This window comes from Uranotaenia lowii, chromosome 2 (genome assembly GCF_029784155.1).
Source record: "Uranotaenia lowii strain MFRU-FL chromosome 2, ASM2978415v1, whole genome shotgun sequence".
NCBI lineage: Eukaryota > Metazoa > Arthropoda > Insecta > Diptera > Culicidae > Uranotaenia > Uranotaenia lowii.
Window position 1 is genome coordinate 176,754,825 of NC_073692.1, and position 16,774 is coordinate 176,771,598.

At 39.1% G+C, this 16,774-nt stretch overlaps 2 protein-coding genes across 2 annotated transcripts; one reads left to right on the top strand and one right to left on the bottom strand.

Moving 5' to 3' along the window:
• The first annotated feature begins 7,588 nt into the window (after positions 1-7,588).
• On the top strand, positions 7,589-11,519 carry LOC129744411 (protein shuttle craft). Its single transcript, XM_055736918.1, has 4 exons — positions 7,589-7,758; positions 7,974-10,627; positions 10,683-11,040; positions 11,107-11,519. The coding sequence occupies exons 2-4, from the start codon at positions 8,091-8,093 to the stop codon at positions 11,224-11,226; spliced, it is 3,015 nt and encodes a 1,004-aa protein (XP_055592893.1). The 5' UTR covers positions 7,589-7,758; positions 7,974-8,090; the 3' UTR covers positions 11,227-11,519.
• Positions 11,520-12,613: 1,094 nt separating this feature from the next.
• Positions 12,614-14,910, bottom strand: LOC129744415 (uncharacterized protein C19orf47). The gene is made up of 4 exons (XM_055736923.1): positions 14,721-14,910; positions 14,241-14,564; positions 13,696-14,180; positions 12,614-13,637 (listed from the first exon to the last, which is right to left on the bottom strand). The coding sequence occupies exons 1-4, from the start codon at positions 14,737-14,739 to the stop codon at positions 12,897-12,899; spliced, it is 1,569 nt and encodes a 522-aa protein (XP_055592898.1). The 5' UTR covers positions 14,740-14,910; the 3' UTR covers positions 12,614-12,896.
• Between the last annotated feature and the right edge of the window lie 1,864 nt (positions 14,911-16,774).

The window sequence follows — 16,774 nt, forward strand, 5'->3', positions numbered from 1 at the left end:
ACATCACATGTGATGTGATTTTACAGATTTTTTTCGTTGTGTGTAGAAACTTACTTAGAAACTCAGATAAATTTCACTCGAATTTCAAAGTTTAATTCACTTGACCGGTCACTTAAGTGAATTCACTTGACCCATCACTTAAAATTCAAATGAAATTACGTATGGCGAGAATTTACTACAGGTGTCACTTATTTTTTAAGTGAAAATTATTTTGGGTGGGTATCCTAGGAAGCTTTTAACCACTTCGATTTTTTGCTGCCGGCAAGGCAACATCTACACACTACCAAAAAAATTTGTAAAATTACATCACATATGATGTAAATAAAAAGAAGCATCATATATGACGGAATATTCAGTGCTAGTTGGAAATTACACGCCAGTAAAATTTTGCAACGTGTAAAATCAAAAATGATGTAAAATTTAGCAACGTGTAAAATAAAAATGATGTAAATTATAAAATCACTGAATGTTGGAAAAAAAACTTTCCAATTGGAATTTGTTTTGTTTTATTTATTGTTAATATGATTCAATACTGGAATTTTCACGTCTCTTAATAAAAATAAAACTCATCTATAATTAATATGATTCTTTTTATTGAGCGGCAAAATTTTTTTTAACACACATTATATTTTATTTCTTTTATTTTTTCCGCGAAGTACCGGATCCAATGTTGAACACCGTGGATCCGCTTCCAGAACCGCATCCCTGTTTTTCGGATATCTCTCGGAACCATCAATACTTTACTACAATAAATTACTCGCGCGCGGGGAAAATACTTTGGCGCACGACTTGACTTAACAGTTTTTGTCACATTTGTCTGGTCTTGTTCTTCACAGTTTATAATTTTACATGACATTATCACGTTCAGTGTATTGTAATATTTCATGTCGTGTAATTTTGAGAAATTTCCAATTCAGTGTTGTTGAGAATTTCGTGTGACCAAAAAAAAATTGTAAAATTACATCACATATGATGTAACGAAAAAGAAGCATCGCATATGATGGAATTTTCAGTGCGAGTTGAATATTACACGTCTGCAATCTTCAACAGACGTGTAAAATTTGAAAGACATGTAAAATATTAAGACGTGTAATATCTAATTCGCACTGAAAATTCCGTCGTATGTGATGCATCTTTTTATTTACATCATATGTGATGTAAATTTACATCAAATAATCGCGTTCCGTGTCATGTAATATTTGTGTCATTAGAATTCAGTGCTGTTAAGGATTCAACTGTTTTTATTTTGTAAATTTACATCAATAAATCGCGTTCCATGTCATGTAATAATAAAGGTTTTCAATTTCAGTGTCGTTAAGGATTCAGATTTTTTTCTGTGTATGTCATGTAACATTAAAGGTTTCCAATTTCAGTGTTGTTAAGGATTCAGATTTTTTTTCTGTGCAGGCGTGGCGTCGTGGCTGCGTGTTTGGCTATCATCTCGGAGGATCGGGTTCAAATCTGGTACCAGGACTAATTTTTTCCATTAGGTTGTTTGATTGCTTGAGTAAGCGAATTAAATAATTGTGTAGCAGAACTGGCGAGCGTGCTGGCATGTGTCGAGCAAAGTTAAAAACAAAGCAATTAAGAAAGATCAATTGAGGGAGGTGATGGCAGGAATAAAGATGGATGCCGAGAAACCGGTAGCACTACATGGGCGGCTGGTGGTGACCAAAGTAAGAGAGGAGAGAAGAATTATTTTTTGTTTTTGCTGATTAAACGTTTACTTGTGGGCTGAATAGAAGGCCGTTCAGATCTGTAATGGAACTTCAAAGTTTCAATAAGAACTTAAATTTTGGGCTGAATAAAACGAACTTCAGCACATTGATTATGCTGATTAAGCTGTGTTCGACCGTTTTAATGAGACTTTTGGTTGCTTGGGATACCAATGCGTTGCAACGCTTTCTTATTGGAACGTTGCGTTGTGTTCTAGCGACGCAACACAACGCAACGTTCCAATAAGAAAGCGTTGCATCGCATTGGTATGTCATGCTGGCGCGACCTGTCGCTTTGAGATTCCCTACAAATCATCACTTCTCTACATCTGATAATGCTTTGAATCGTCTCCTTTCTTTCGGGAGCCATCAAAAACTCATGAAATCACGACCCGGATTGCAAGAATGCCGAAATTTGAACCGACAAAATTCCTTGTTTTTTTGCCGGAAATAAGAATTCATGAAAATTTTCTCACCGATTAAGATATTTTTTAGTTTATTATCACAAGTTCGGACAGATCTTCGTACCATTGTGCTTAAAACTCGGAATCACTGCTTCAAATCGAGAAAAAACAATATTCCCATTGGATTTCCTACTAGTCGCGCTACAAAACACACTGGCATCAGATTTGTCGCGCTTTACAAAGCGACCAGTATGACAGGTATGCGCTTTTTCCATGGAGATCAAATGAGAGCTGGTTTGTCGCGTGATTGCGTTGCGTCGCTAGTTGCTTCAGCATGACATCAGCCTTATAGGCTGATGTTTGTAAACATCGGAAAATTTGCTCGAGCTGACAAACTCCACGAGCTCCATAGTAGCCAAATCAAAATGGCTGAATCGGGAGTTTCTCATATCTTTACACCTCCTATATATACACACCTTGATTTAAACAATAAAAAAGCAAAAAAAAACAGTGCAACTGGCAACGCTTTGATGCAGCTGACTTTTCGCTGCTTCTTGCGCCTCCATCCAGCGGTGTCATGTATACAGATTTTTCTGTATTATACAGATTTTTCAACCTCAATACAGATAAGATACAGATACAGATTTTTATACAGATTTTTTAACATTAATACAGATTTATACAGATTTTTTAGAAATTTATTTCAATTGTTGATGAAACGGTTTCCACGGGCTAACTGAGCTAAATCTTTTTAAACCTTTATCTTTCGAACTGCAGTATACCGCAAATGCTTTCAACAGCACATATAATTTATTATACACGCAGCGAAAAGATTTTTTATTTCAAAGGAAAGTGCCGCAAAAACAAAGGATTTTTTCCTTTGATTTTGGGATAAATAAAAATTCCTTTGATTCAAAGGCATTTTCCTTTGTTTCAAAGAATTTTTCTTTTGAAAAATCTTTGAATCAAAATATTAATGCTTTGAAACAAAAAACAGTTCCATTTGATGCAAAGTTGTTCTCGTTTGCTACAATATAATTTAGATTTAGATGTAAAAGGATTGGTTCATTGAACCATTTTCCTTTTATTCCAATTGGAAGACATATTTTCTGTTGTCCCGAAGTTCCTCTTAGGAATATTTTGAATAATAAAAAGAAAGCATTTACATTTTAAATTCATGTTTATTTATAAAATTAACACTGACACTGGTTCACTATAATTTTGGTCCTAATTTTGGCCTGAGGGCATTCTTCTTGGGCCGCTCAATAGTGGTCATCCAACTGGTGATTACCGCTGAAGATCGGGCCAAAAAAAAATCAGACCGCTGGATTTGGGGCGGAATCTGCCGTGGTCCTGTAATGCAAGAGTTTATATAAAATCTTAAACATTCACTTTTTGATTAATGGATTAACACACACTTACCATTCTTCATCCTGAATCCTCCTAAAGCTATCTCTGATTCACTAGTTTTGATTTTCAACACAACCGGACAAACTTTATTCGAAATTCGGTTCTTGCTCAATCCAAAATATCTTCTAAGTTTAAAATTTTAATTTAAAGAAATTATTCCTTTCTGTTGAAAACAATTTTCTTTGGTTGAAAGAAAATTTACTTTGTTTTTAACGAAATGTGCAATTGAACAAATTTCTTTTGAATCAAAGAATTTGTTTGAAATCAAAGTCCAAAATTATTCAGTTCAAAAAATTAATTCTTTCTTTCAAAAATTATTCATTTGAATCAGAACGATAATTCATTGATTCAAAGAAAACAGGATTTTGATTCAAAAAACTGAATGTTTTGAATCAAAGTCAGTTTTGTTTTGTATCAAAATCCAAGTTTTCTCTGCGTGTATGTGATTCTTAGACGAAACTTTTCATAGTTAGTCCTAAATGTGCTAAGGATTTAAAAAATAGATTTACAATTTTTATCGATAACACATGGAAGAAAATTTCAAGCAATATAATAGTAATATAAGCTCTTATTTTAGATATAAATACTAAAATAGGTTGAAAATGCATTCAATAAATTTATGCGCTGGCAAAACTACATGACAAAGATATAAAAAAAATGTTTCAATTTAGTTATCGACTTTCTCGAGAACCGCGAGTAATTTTGACTTTGGAGGAAAAAGTGATGAAAGTTTTCATTCTGTCATTTTTGTTCCAATTCAACAAAAAATGGAAATTTTGAGCTAAATTTAATGAACAAAATAAATCTTTCATATTTCTTGAGGCACCAGTCAAAACGTTTTGTAGACTTCGGCAAGGTTGGGAAATAAGTTAAAATCCTAAATATCAAATTCTCAAAAACTTTTGAATAATGCCAGATTTATTATTTAGATATTATTTATTTAGATTTTATTTAAAATAAATAAATAAATAAATAAATAAATTGATTGATTTGAATTTAGGAACCCAAAATCTTCCAAAATCAATTAAGTATTAAAACATAGGAAACATAAATGCCTTTCCCTTGTGTAACTTTCAATCATAACATGAATTTTAAGATTTTAGAAATAAGGTTGGGAAAATTTAGAAAACAAAAATGAAATTCTGAATTCAGAATAACATTCATAATTATATGGTTAATTATTTAGAATTTTAACTCAAAATCATTGAGCTAAATCTTAAGCATTTTGCCTTCCGATTAAGACAATTAAAACCATAGTTTAAAAGTTTTCTGTATTAAAATGAAAAAAACTCAACAAAATGCTGTTCAAATGTGACAAACTTTTAAAATTTGTCCTAAGGTTGTTAGGTTGCGGCCAACAAAATTGCATGTTTTCATCTGGCGGGAGTTAATTAGCCTTTAGTAATAATTTTTCAAAGGGTCCTAATTTTTCTTGAGCGTTTTTAAATTCAAAATCTGTAACTAAATGAAAGTCGGCAAACGCAATTTGAAAAAAAACGGAAGAATATTTATGAGCACATAATGATGATTTTCATATTTTTGTCAAAGATAAAGTTGTATGATAAATCAACTCAGCTGAAATTTTTTTTGAAAACGTTATTATTTTATCAAATTGGAAAAAATGCTAATTTCGTTAGTAATTGAATTAAAACTCAGCATGAAAAGTGCCGGAAAAAAAATTTACATTCATGATAAAACCCTGCATTGTAATTTTGTATTTGATTCAAAAAATCTGTGGAAATGTTCTCTGATGTTATACCAAACGTTGACAAATTCAGTCTTTTCACTTGGTAAATAACAATTCATATTCAAAACGTTAAGATATTTTCTTAACCCTCCAAAGCCGTTCGGGTCAATATGACCCGAAGCGCACATTTCAAACATCTTTATCATCATTCCAATATACTGATGAACTGGTAATTTTGACAGACCAAGTATGTTCTATGAAAATGATGATCAAATCAACGCCAAAAAATTAAAATTTGAGTTTTGAAAATCGGTTCATTGGGAAATGAAATACAGCTATGCAAAGCCAAAATTGGATGTCGTTTTTTTAAAGTAAGATTTTTTTCTACCGTAAGATTAGTCATAGCGGTCAACACTTTCATTGGACCCCAACATATCTATACATTGTCGGATAGATGGATTCTTGACGATTTCAAACATTAATAAAACAGTTAAATACAGAAATGCTGTCAAAAGTTATGAGTGTTTTAAAAATAAAATTGATTTTTCGGACTTTTTACTTTCTGGACCAGTTTCTGATAATCTGGTAATACTTATCAACTTTATTTAGAAATATAGAGTAATTAGAATAAATTACCTAGACAATGAATATAATATCATCAAAATCGGTTAACATTTGCAGCCAGGAGAACGAAATCAAACCACAGTTCAAATTTCCCCGAAACGGATTTTTAGCGAACGGCTTTGGAAGGTTAAACAGGCCTTCGAAATCTTTTCCCAGTAGCACTAAAGTTTAATTAATAAAATCTATTAAAAAATGCTAAAAAACAATAAAGAATGTAGACTCTCCTAAAATTTGCTTGGCAATCTGTGAAATTTTTGTTATTCCCAGGATTTCAGCAAATTTGGTTGACACGTTATATTAAAAATGTTTTTCGCGAATTGCAGGAAAAAAAATCAGGGCTTCGTAGGGCCAATTTAAACTGTGGTTTTTTTTGGAAATACGTACAGAAAACCGAAATTTAGATAAGTGAATTTGAACCACAAAAATAAAAAAATATATACCTCTAGTTTTTTAGTTATTGCTGTGATATAGATACATAGCTCCAGAAGACTTAAAGAAAGTAATGAGTAGATACCGCCAGTTAAGATAAAAATGATTATTATACACTCAGAAAAATACTATTATATATACCATAAGATTCTCTTATGAAGTGGCGCCATAAGAAAAATCTATGAAATTCATAAGATTGTCTTATGAAGCGAATGAATTCTTCAGATGAACACCTGCTTCAATGAGAGGGCTTATGGAAACAGAAAATTTTAAGTTTGATGAGAAAATATTAAAATAATTGATGTTGAAAACGTTCAGTTTATTTTCTGTGTAATTTGTTATTTGTTTACAATTACATCATGATCACCATAAGCAGCACATCACGGCACGGTTCCAACAGTCATTCTGCCGCACCCGGTCCAACTTATCCTTTTCGCCGGTCAACATGCTGAAAAGTAAACATAAAAATATGGGTTTACGTTAACAAATAATTGGAACGTTCACAAAAAATAAACTTACCATGTCGAATAACGAAATCACTTTCAACTTTGAGAAAAACTAATGGCTCCACAACTGGTTGTTGCTTGGTACGACGACGAGGCTGATGGAATGAATGTGTTCATTATTTTTCACAATGCTGCTGCTTCTATTTTCCATAAGAACTTCGTATGAATATTGAAAGAATTTCATAAGACTCTTATGAAATACTAGTTTGGACACAAAAAAGCGGTTCATAAGATGTATCTTATGAAATTTATAATAAGATTTCCTCTGAGTGTATGGAAAGGCGTTAAACGCGTTTGTGCATCGTACGTTTTTAAGGAAAAATGTGATGCAAATGATGTCTATGTTTGGAAGAACGAATGTACTATATTTTCAAAGATTTAAAATAAATGATTTGCAATAAGAAAATCGCTAAAAATTTGTAATTATTACGATTTAACTTTTTATTATCTAGCAAATCTTTTTGTTATTATCTATAGAGTTCGATAAATGATTGACGAGTTTTATTTCATATTAGCGCGGCCCGCCGAGAATATTTTGAAATAAAACTGGCCCGTTGGTTCAAAAGGTTTCTCGCCCCTGCTCTAGATAAAGTTCAATTAATGAAATAAATTGTCAATTTGTGAATAATGAATACGTTAAAACTATCAAAACTGATTTCCAAAAAGCATATTAGGCGATAAACTTACATAGAAAACAATAATATAAGTTTTTGGTCGTTAAAGTTCAAATACAGATAAATACAGATTTTTTCATGAGGCCGATACAGATTTTTTAAAAAACCATCTGACAACCCTGCCTCCATCAGACGCCTTCAGACGTAATCTGTCTGGGTGCTTTCCCAGCACCCATCATCATTTTTCGGAAAAGAGATTGCATTTTCTTTTATTTCCCGAGTTTTAGCAAGTGCCCCGCGTAGAAAGTGTATAGATTTCCCCGAAAAGAACCCTTGCTTCCTGAGGGACCCCGTTTCGTTCCGGACCAGGTGAGTTTTGGAGGTTAATCTTGGGAATCAAAATTTCGCAACGTTGTACATTTCACGATGGTTTGAGAGAGGGGACAATTTGATTGAAAGGGTAGTGTGGTGGCAGAACGCTACTTTCCGTTTTAATCGTTCACATTTAAGGGATTGCAAATCACTCAATAAGCTGATAAAATTTGGTGGCCTATTTCATAATAGGAGTCAATTTCGAATTGCAGGTAACATCAAAATAAGTTGGTGCTGAGGGTGGCCAGTTGCCAATTTTACCCCCTTGAGGGGCCAGGTTTGCTGAGAACAGGAAAAAAAAGTCGCAGACTAGGTGACGAGAAGCTGTCATGGCCAGCAATAGCAGTCAAGATCGGCCAAATGGTTCTTCCAATGGAGACCATCAAAGCTTCGAGCAGTTTATTTCGCAATTTTCTGCTAGAGCGACAGTAAATGCCGGAACTTCCTCTGGGTGGTCAAATGGGGATGTCCATTCAGAGAGAAATGGAACGGCTGGTTCAAGTTCCAATCTGAAACCAACGGCAGCAGAATTTGTTCCACGCTTCCATCGTGCTGAAGGAGAAGAAGCCAACAACGAAGCCCGTAGCGAAAGGCCAGGTTCCGGTGCCGTCCGAAAACAACATTCAAATGGACCTCGCTGGGGCAAAAACAGCCGCAGGAACAATCGCAACGGTAATCAGAGCGATTTTATGAGAAACAATAATGATCACCAGTTCAATAGCTTCCGGAATGGAAACAATGGAGAGGGAAGGTATTCAGAAGATAATAACAATTATTTCCGTGATCGAGATGAAGAGCGAAGACCTCAGCAGCAGCATGAAAGAAGACCCCAACAGCAGCAGTACGGCAATGGAGCAAAGCGTAACAACTGGAATAAACCGGACAGAAGAAGACCACCACCCCCTGGTCAAAATCGTGGCAGATATAGTCCACAAAACGACGATCGACGTATGCCGGAATCAAACAACGGTGATGCCCAAAATCACAATAATGAAAAATCCAATCCGCCCAAGGAACGTAAACCCAATAATTCGTACAACAAAAATCGAAACCGAGCTCGGCAGGAAAAGCTTGAGGCAAAGATCATTTCAAAGTGTTCACAGCGCGAAAAACTTATCCGCGAATTGGATTCCTCAAAGCTGGAATGCCTCGTTTGCTGCGACCTAGTTCGACCGACCCAATCCATCTGGTCCTGTCCAAACTGCTACCACATCCTACATCTCAACTGCACCATAAAATGGGCTAACAGTTCCCAATCGGAGGAAGGTTGGCGCTGCCCAGCCTGTCAGAACGTTTCCCAAAAGATTCCCCGGGAATATTTCTGCTTTTGCGGCAAGCTAAAAAATCCCCAATACAACCGGAACGATGTCGCTCACTCGTGTGGAGAACTGTGTGGCAGGGAAGAGCTTTGCATCCACGCATGCACCTTGCTGTGCCATCCGGGACCATGTCCACCCTGCCAGGCCTTGGTGCAACGAATGTGCGGCTGTGGTCGGTCCAGCAAACCGCTGCAATGCAGCCAGAAGGAGGAAATCTTCTGCGAAGCCACCTGTGCCAAACCACTGAACTGTGGCATCCATAGCTGCGAGCTGAAATGCCACGGGGGCGAGTGTGGAAAATGCAACCAAACACTGGAACATCAGTGCCACTGTGGCAAGGAGAACAAACAGGTTGCTTGCACCGTGGAGAATCTGAACAACACTCAATTCAGCTGCGGCAAACCTTGTGACAATGAGTTGGATTGTAAAAATCACCGGTGTAGTAAAATTTGTCATCCTGCTCCTTGCGAAGGGTGCGTTCTATCGCCTGAGATCATAACATCATGTCCCTGTGGCAAACAAGCCGTAGTGAAGGGAGAACGTACATCTTGTCTGGATCCGATTCCGGTGTGCAAAGGCACATGTGGCAAACAACTGCCCTGTGGAAATCCGGGGTCTCGTCACGTATGCAACGGCAAGTGCCACACGGGGGAATGTCCACCTTGTAACAAAACAACCGTCGTTAAGTGCCGTTGTGGCCACATGGATCAACAGATGAAGTGCAAAAATTTGCAAACTAGAGCCGATGATGCCCGTTGCAAGAAACGCTGCACTCGAATGCGTAGCTGTGCAAAGCACCGCTGTAATCAGGAATGTTGCATCGATTACGATCATATCTGTCCGAAGAACTGTTCGCATATGCTGTCTTGCGGTCGGCATCGGTGTGACAAACCGTGTCACAAAGGATCTTGCCACACGTGTCATCGTGTTTCGTTCGACGAGCTGACCTGTGAATGTGGAGCCAGCGTAATCTATCCACCAGTGCCTTGCGGAACCAAAAAACCGCCCTGCGATAAACCGTGCTCTCGGCAGCACGTTTGCGCCCACCAGGTTCTACATAACTGCCACTCGGAAGCGGAATGTCCACCGTGTGTTGTTCTCACTAGCCAGTACTGCTACGGAAAACATGAACAGCGTAAAACAATCCCCTGTTATCAAGACTCATTCAGCTGCGGTCTTCACTGTGGCAAACCACTATCATGCGGACGGCACAAATGCATCAAACCGTGCCACAAAGATGCGGAATGTCTTGCTGCAGATGAAACATGCCGCCAGAGTTGCACCACCACTCGCACAACTTGTCCCCACCAATGTAAGGCGCCCTGCCACGATGGCGAGTGCCCAACTGATCTTCCCTGCAGAGAAGTTGTCGAAGTTACATGTGAATGCGGAAATCGCAAACAGAACAGAACCTGCCACGATTACAGCAAAGATTACCGCCGAATTGTGTCTGCCCAGTTGGCCTCATCTATGCAGGAAATGCAGCGTGGTGGTTCGGTTGAGCTCAGTGACATTTTAGGAACTGGTAAACCGAAAACTACTAAAACGTAAGTTGATCATTTCGTCCAAACCTATCACCCTAACAATCTCAATATTTCACAGCTTGGAATGCAACGACGAATGCCGCACCCTGGAACGGAACCGCCGCTTGGCCATCGGTCTCCAGATCCGCAACCCGGACCTGGCCTCGGCCACCAAGTTCCAACCGAACTATTCCGCCTTCCTAAAGCAATACGCCCGGAAGGATATGAACCTTATCAAAACGGTTCACGATAAGCTGACGGAGCTGGTCAAACTGGCCAAGGAAAGCAAGCAGAAGTCCCGCAGTTTCTCGTTTCCGGTGATGAATCGCGAAAAGCGGCAGGTCGTGCATGAGATGTGCGGTATGTTCGGGGTCGAATCGGTGGCGTACGACGCGGAACCGAATCGTAACGTAGTGGCCACGGCGGACCGGTTTACAGTAAGTTTCATACGATTCCAAATTAAATAGCCAATTAAGTGTTATTAACGGTTTTCCTCATTCCAGTCCTGGCTCCCTAGCATGTCCCTGATGGAGGTGATCCAGCGCGAGAACGGCCAACGGCGGGTTATCGTTCCGAATTTGAATGCATGGGGCCGCACAGCTGCGGGCAGCACAACAAAATGATTGGAAACCTTTTGATGTTTTTTTTGTTTATTATTTCAACCTTTTTTTCTTTCTCTTGCTTTCTGAATGATTGCTTTCGATTCAAAATTTAGTTTTCGGTTCAACTCTTGTTGTAAGATAATAACTTTTTCTTCTGTTTTTCTCAGACAGCTATTATACCTGCAAAACCTTCTTTGCCCTTAATTTCTCATCCGATTTTTGATTCCAAGGTGGCTGTCATGATTATGATTGTACCAATATTTTAAAACATTATTGAAAATATACATTTCATTCCGGATCAATCCATCATACTACTTGCAGACTTGTTACAATTTTTTTTACCGGGAAATCTCCGTTTTCTCTTTGCTACACAATTAAAAGAAGCTTTCAAGGCGAGCTCAAATACTGTTAAACAAGAACCATAGATTACCGAGCTGCCCTACAGGAGACTTTGAAGACCAGTAAGGACGACAATCCATTTCTTTAGGGTGGTGCTACAGAAATTTAAAGACAAATGGTTTTTCCCAATTCGGTGGGGACCTTTGAAATAACATTTGCATTGAAAAATGAGTTCCACAGCTCAGCAAGAAAAAAATTCCAGCTCTATCAATCTTTATGCCAGGACTCTCCTGCTATTCCGTCTTCTTTTCAACCAGCTTGCGGGTGGCCATCGTCTTCAAAGCGTTTTTTGTCGAATTCGCTTATTCCATCTTTGGATTGTTTCATGGGACTTCCTTCTTCTCAAAGCTTATACCCCCGCTTTGGATTTCCGTCATCTTAGAATCGCTACCTGGAATCTCCGTGACACTTTCTTTACTTGGCAGCAGCGAAAACTGCTGAACCAAAAACTTGCTAAGCTCAAGGCGACCTTTAAAAGAATAATCCATGAGACGCGCATCGATATGTACAGTAAAATAGAAGATCAATTTTCTAAATTTGAAATTATGAATTTAATTATTTCTGTTGAGTTTTACTTTTAATTGTGATATTTTTTCTACGGAATAGTTGAGTTTAACTCGATTCCGTATTAACTTTTGAGTTTCTGTATGTTGTTTAGATAGTACAATTGATTAGATGAGCAAAGTTATACTAGGTAATCCCCTTAATGATGTTAAATAAGAGAATAATCTTCTTCTCCCGCGAAGGAAGTGAGTTCAGAGGGTAAGTTCATTTCACACATCAAGTTTTTCAAAAAAGTGAAGCTGTGAAACGAGGAAATTTTAAGTACGAGAATCTTGCTTGTCGTTCTTCAAGAAATACCATAAAGGGAAGGCAAAACATTTTAGTATGAGTACGCGCAGGAGTCACAAAAGATACATTATCAGTTAACATCGAAACGAGTAGGACTTCTTTTCAGTTAACAAGCTCAGATTTTGTTTTAAAGTGATAATAAAATAGGCTTACCGTAATATTGGATAGAGCAAAATTTATTCGGAAATAGTTCCTAAACTAAATATTGATAACGGATCTACCGTCCGGGACCTATTATTTCTCCTACAACAAGACATGTTTCGTTCTCATGTGTCAACCGACGAATTGGCTTCATCCCTCGAATATGAACAAATCATAACTCGCAATCAAATACAGGGGAAAAACCGGGTTTATTCCTCCGGAGATGTAGTCTTATAAAAAAAGATAGAATGCAATATTCCAGCAAACCGTCGTACATTTTACACAAATGAAGCATTCTGTCAGTTCTTCCTGCTGTTGTAACCCAAACGATCGAAAACGCTGGAACCGGCCGACATTTTTCTCCCTGCATGAGGTCTAGAACCGGTTCCCTTCAGCTTCAGACTGGCTAGTTTGGAGTCCAAACTCAGCCTTTTTTCCGGATGACGATGAACGGGATTCGTTTTAAGGGGTCGAGGCGGAGAAAGTCTCATGCCTCCGAATCCCAGCCGATTCCGAACCGTTTGATCCTTGGACAGAAGCATGGCGTCCGACTTCATCTTGGATCGAGCCAGCGAGGCTGGTGAAAGAGTTGTGGTGTTGCCCGCTAAATGCTTGCCCACCTTCATCGGAACTGTTCGTTTTGTGCCCCTTAGTGCGGATATTTGTGGCTTGCGGTTAGGGGAATGGTTACCCAATCGGGCTCGCACCGGGACATCCCGGTTGTGGAATCGTGGCCTAGGATTCACTTTGCCAGCAGGAGGTTTGTATGGTGACGACATTTCATCCGGATGTGGATCGATTTCCAGCACTTCGTCCTCTTCGGAGAACGACACGGACTTGAGCGTCTCGCCAGTGTCCATACGTTCGTACGAGCGACGAGATTGGCTGGGCAAGCTTCGAGAACGTGGATGCACTTTGTCACGACGAGAGTTCGATGCATCTTCGTCGTCGTCGTCTCGAACAGCCACAGCCTTGGCGGGGATTTTTTTCACCAATATCACTTTCTGAGAAGTTGGTGTTATTTTGCGCTGTGATGAAACCTGGAAGTTTGTAAACATATTTATCGAAATTTCTTCTTTCATTTAACAAAATACTTACAATCTTAGCTGGTGATTTTTTAAGAATTCCAGTTGGTCCATCCGAGTCCCGTTTGAGGCTTTTGCCTCCCAAACGGGAGAATATCGACGCCGAGTTTCTATCTCCAGCAGGTGCTAGTCGTTCGATCCCTTTAAGAGCTACCTTCGATGCCGGCTTACCGGAAGAAGTTCTCCTAGCCTCCATCATATCTTCGTCGTCGTCGAAGCTCCGCTGCCTAACCATTCGCACCGGTTCCGCTTCCAGCTCTTCGTCCGAATTGTGGGACGACAGACGTTTGAAAACATTCGATTTCTGAGCTCCCATCAACTGGGGTTGGGATTTTTTAATCGAACCACTACTGCTGTTGTTATTGCTGCTGCTGTTTCCTCCGCGGCTGCTAGAAGTTGTCGAAGACCCATTCTGGCTCCCACCAGGAAGAGTTATTTTGTGATCAGAGAATAATTTGCGGGTCTTGCTGGGAGGAAGCAAAACAGCTGAACTTGGTCCTGAAAAAATTAACTCTTGTCAATGAACATTATTCTTCAAAAGATTCTCAAACAACTTACGCGATATCACGGATTTGGGAGCAGAGCTCTGAGTGGCAGAAACCGTAGCCACCGGAACCGGAACTGTCGGGCTATGATCCTCACCGCCACCAGCGGACGGCGAAGACAGAACCCGTTCCCGGGTAAATTGCTCGTTGACCTGCTTCGAATGCCTCAGAATAGCGATGATATCACCCATGGTGGTGATGCCCATCTCCCGCAGATACTCCTTGTTCAGATCCATCAACATGTCCATCTGAATGCGGTTCTCTACGAATACGTGCGCATAACCCGCGGCAGCCTGGGACGGAATCCCAGCCGTGGTGAAAAATTTCACCCAGGATGCTGCCATATCCCATGGAGGAAAAACAATTTTCCGGTTCCAGCAACAAAACCAAATAGCAATACCATAAAAGGGGAAAATATTTAAAAAAAAAATTAATATAAAAAAGAGCATAAAAATAATCCAAAGAAAACAAGCCAACTTGCAAAACCACTTACCGGCGCTGACGGGCGGCATCTTGATCGAGAATTACCTTCCGCTATAGGTTGGCCGAGGAAGGATTTAAATCTCACTGCGTTTATCGTATCACAAACCGAAGAATCCGCATAAATCGATTAGCAAAATCTTTTTTTTACAGAATCCGTTTCAACCGGACAGAAAAATAGATGCAAACGTCAAAACTGGTCGGATTTTTCAAAATGACTAGAACCGTTTTCGTTGAACGGAAACGGAGAAATAAAAGTTATAGTAATGTTACAATTTTCACGGCATTCAAACTTATTAATGCTAATAGGTTCATATAATACTTGGGGATTATCGAGTTGAGAAACGTTTCGGACCGGTTTTGTTCGGTTTATTTTCTGAACCTGCAAAATATAAATACCTGTACAGGTACTTTTGAAAAATCAGTTCCTGGTAATGCTCCGAAAATGGACGTCGCGACGTCGCCCTGCAGGGATGCCATCGACGTCGCGGTGGTCGCTAATGTTTTTTTACATAGTTCACTAGCTTCGTTCAATCGTAAGTACAAATTGGTTTCAACTGGTTGTTGTTCAATAAGCCAGTCAGATCGTTGTTCAATGAAACAAGTTGAAACTATACCCGCATAAATCCAAAGGACTGAAGCAACTGTCAAATCACATATAAACAGACCGTACCGACTTTTTGGAACCAGAACGTCAGTTCCCCTTTGATTTCAATGGCATTTTGGTACCAAAACGTCAGTGCGGTACTGAAATGTCAGTTCGGAAATTTCCTTCTCTTTCAGCCCCTTGCATAAATCAGCATTATACAATAACGATTTCCATAAGTCAAAACCGAAGCAGCTCGGCAGGAGGATTCATTTCGACCAGGTATTGGAATTGGAGTCAATTGGAAAGCGACAGGTGATCAACTGTCGATCCATTTCTATAGATATATCAGCATATTGCTCTGATGGCTTGGAAGCTTAGACGAAAGCTGGAATCGAGTGTCTCGTCTCCTTTCTTCTTTTTCTTTGTTTCTGTTGGACACAGGATGTCAGACCCGATTTTCAGGTCAGTTCAGATCAATGTGGTGGAAAGAGAGGTGATAGAAAGAACCGTTGCAAAAGTAGAAGTAAAGTTTTTTCTTCGTAAACATATACCGTATTTTTTTTCACCTGGAGGCAAACTAGAGGCAACCTAGGTTCGCTCTAACTGCTGTCATCGTGCTCATTTATTGCTCGAGAGGCAACCTAGGTTCACTCGAAAAAGGGACGGAGTCGCCCTGAGAAAAAAGTCAGTGAGAAGTTCACCAATACTCTCAACGTTGTTGTCAAAACATTAAACAGCTGTTTTTGGCTGAAAACAAAACAGTTGAAAAAATAATGAACGGGCAAATGATTATTGCCGCGATTTTGAACCTCTCAACCAAGCAAAATCATACTATCTGCAGTCCAGTACAATCCGGACACGAAAAACGGCAATCCGGATGTGAAGAACCGAATGAAGGAATCCAGAAGGGAGAACAAAATGACAGCTGCATGTAAACATTGCGCTCGTTCTCACGCACACCTACGTATGGAATAACTCGAAACCCGAAACTCGCTTTTTTATTCTGACGGTTCCAGAGCCAAATCCGGAATCAAAAAAAAAATACGCCAATAGTTACCACGACAGAAGTGACGTCACTACCGACCATTTTCGCGACGCATTTTGCCTATAGGATAAATGAGGCTCCCTGACGACGCGTCGTGACGCAGGACTTGTTTATGTTTATTTTTCTTTTTTCCTTCCGATGTGCAATAGTGTGCGTTCCTTTGCGCCACCTTGGTAAAAGTGTACCTCATTGAGTTCAGATCAGATTTTCTCATACCGTATTTTTTTCACCTGGAGGCAAACTAGAGGCAACCTAGGTTCGCTCTAACTGCTGTCATCGTGCTCATTTATTGCTCGAGAGGCAACCTAGGTTCGCTCGAAAAAACGGACGGAGTCGCCCTGAGAAGAAAGTCAGTTTTGCGAGAAGTTCACCAATACTCTCAACGTTGTTGTCAAAACATTAAACAGCTGTTTTTGGCTGAAAGCAAAACAGT

Excerpts from the sequence above, each read along its gene's own strand:
- LOC129744411 (XM_055736918.1), top strand. The coding sequence starts at position 8,091 with ATGGCCAGCAATAGCAGTCAAGATCGGCCAAATGGTTCTTCCAATGGA. Across the intron at positions 10,628-10,682 it reads AAACCGAAAACTACTAAAAC|CTTGGAATGCAACGACGAAT; the intron begins GTAAGTTGATCA and ends AATATTTCACAG. Across the intron at positions 11,041-11,106 it reads CCACGGCGGACCGGTTTACA|TCCTGGCTCCCTAGCATGTC; the intron begins GTAAGTTTCATA and ends TCCTCATTCCAG.
- LOC129744415 (XM_055736923.1), bottom strand. Across the intron at positions 14,181-14,240 it reads TCCCAAATCCGTGATATCGC|GACCAAGTTCAGCTGTTTTG; the intron begins GTAAGTTGTTTG and ends TAATTTTTTCAG. Across the intron at positions 13,638-13,695 it reads AAAAATCACCAGCTAAGATT|GTTTCATCACAGCGCAAAAT; the intron begins GTAAGTATTTTG and ends ACAAACTTCCAG.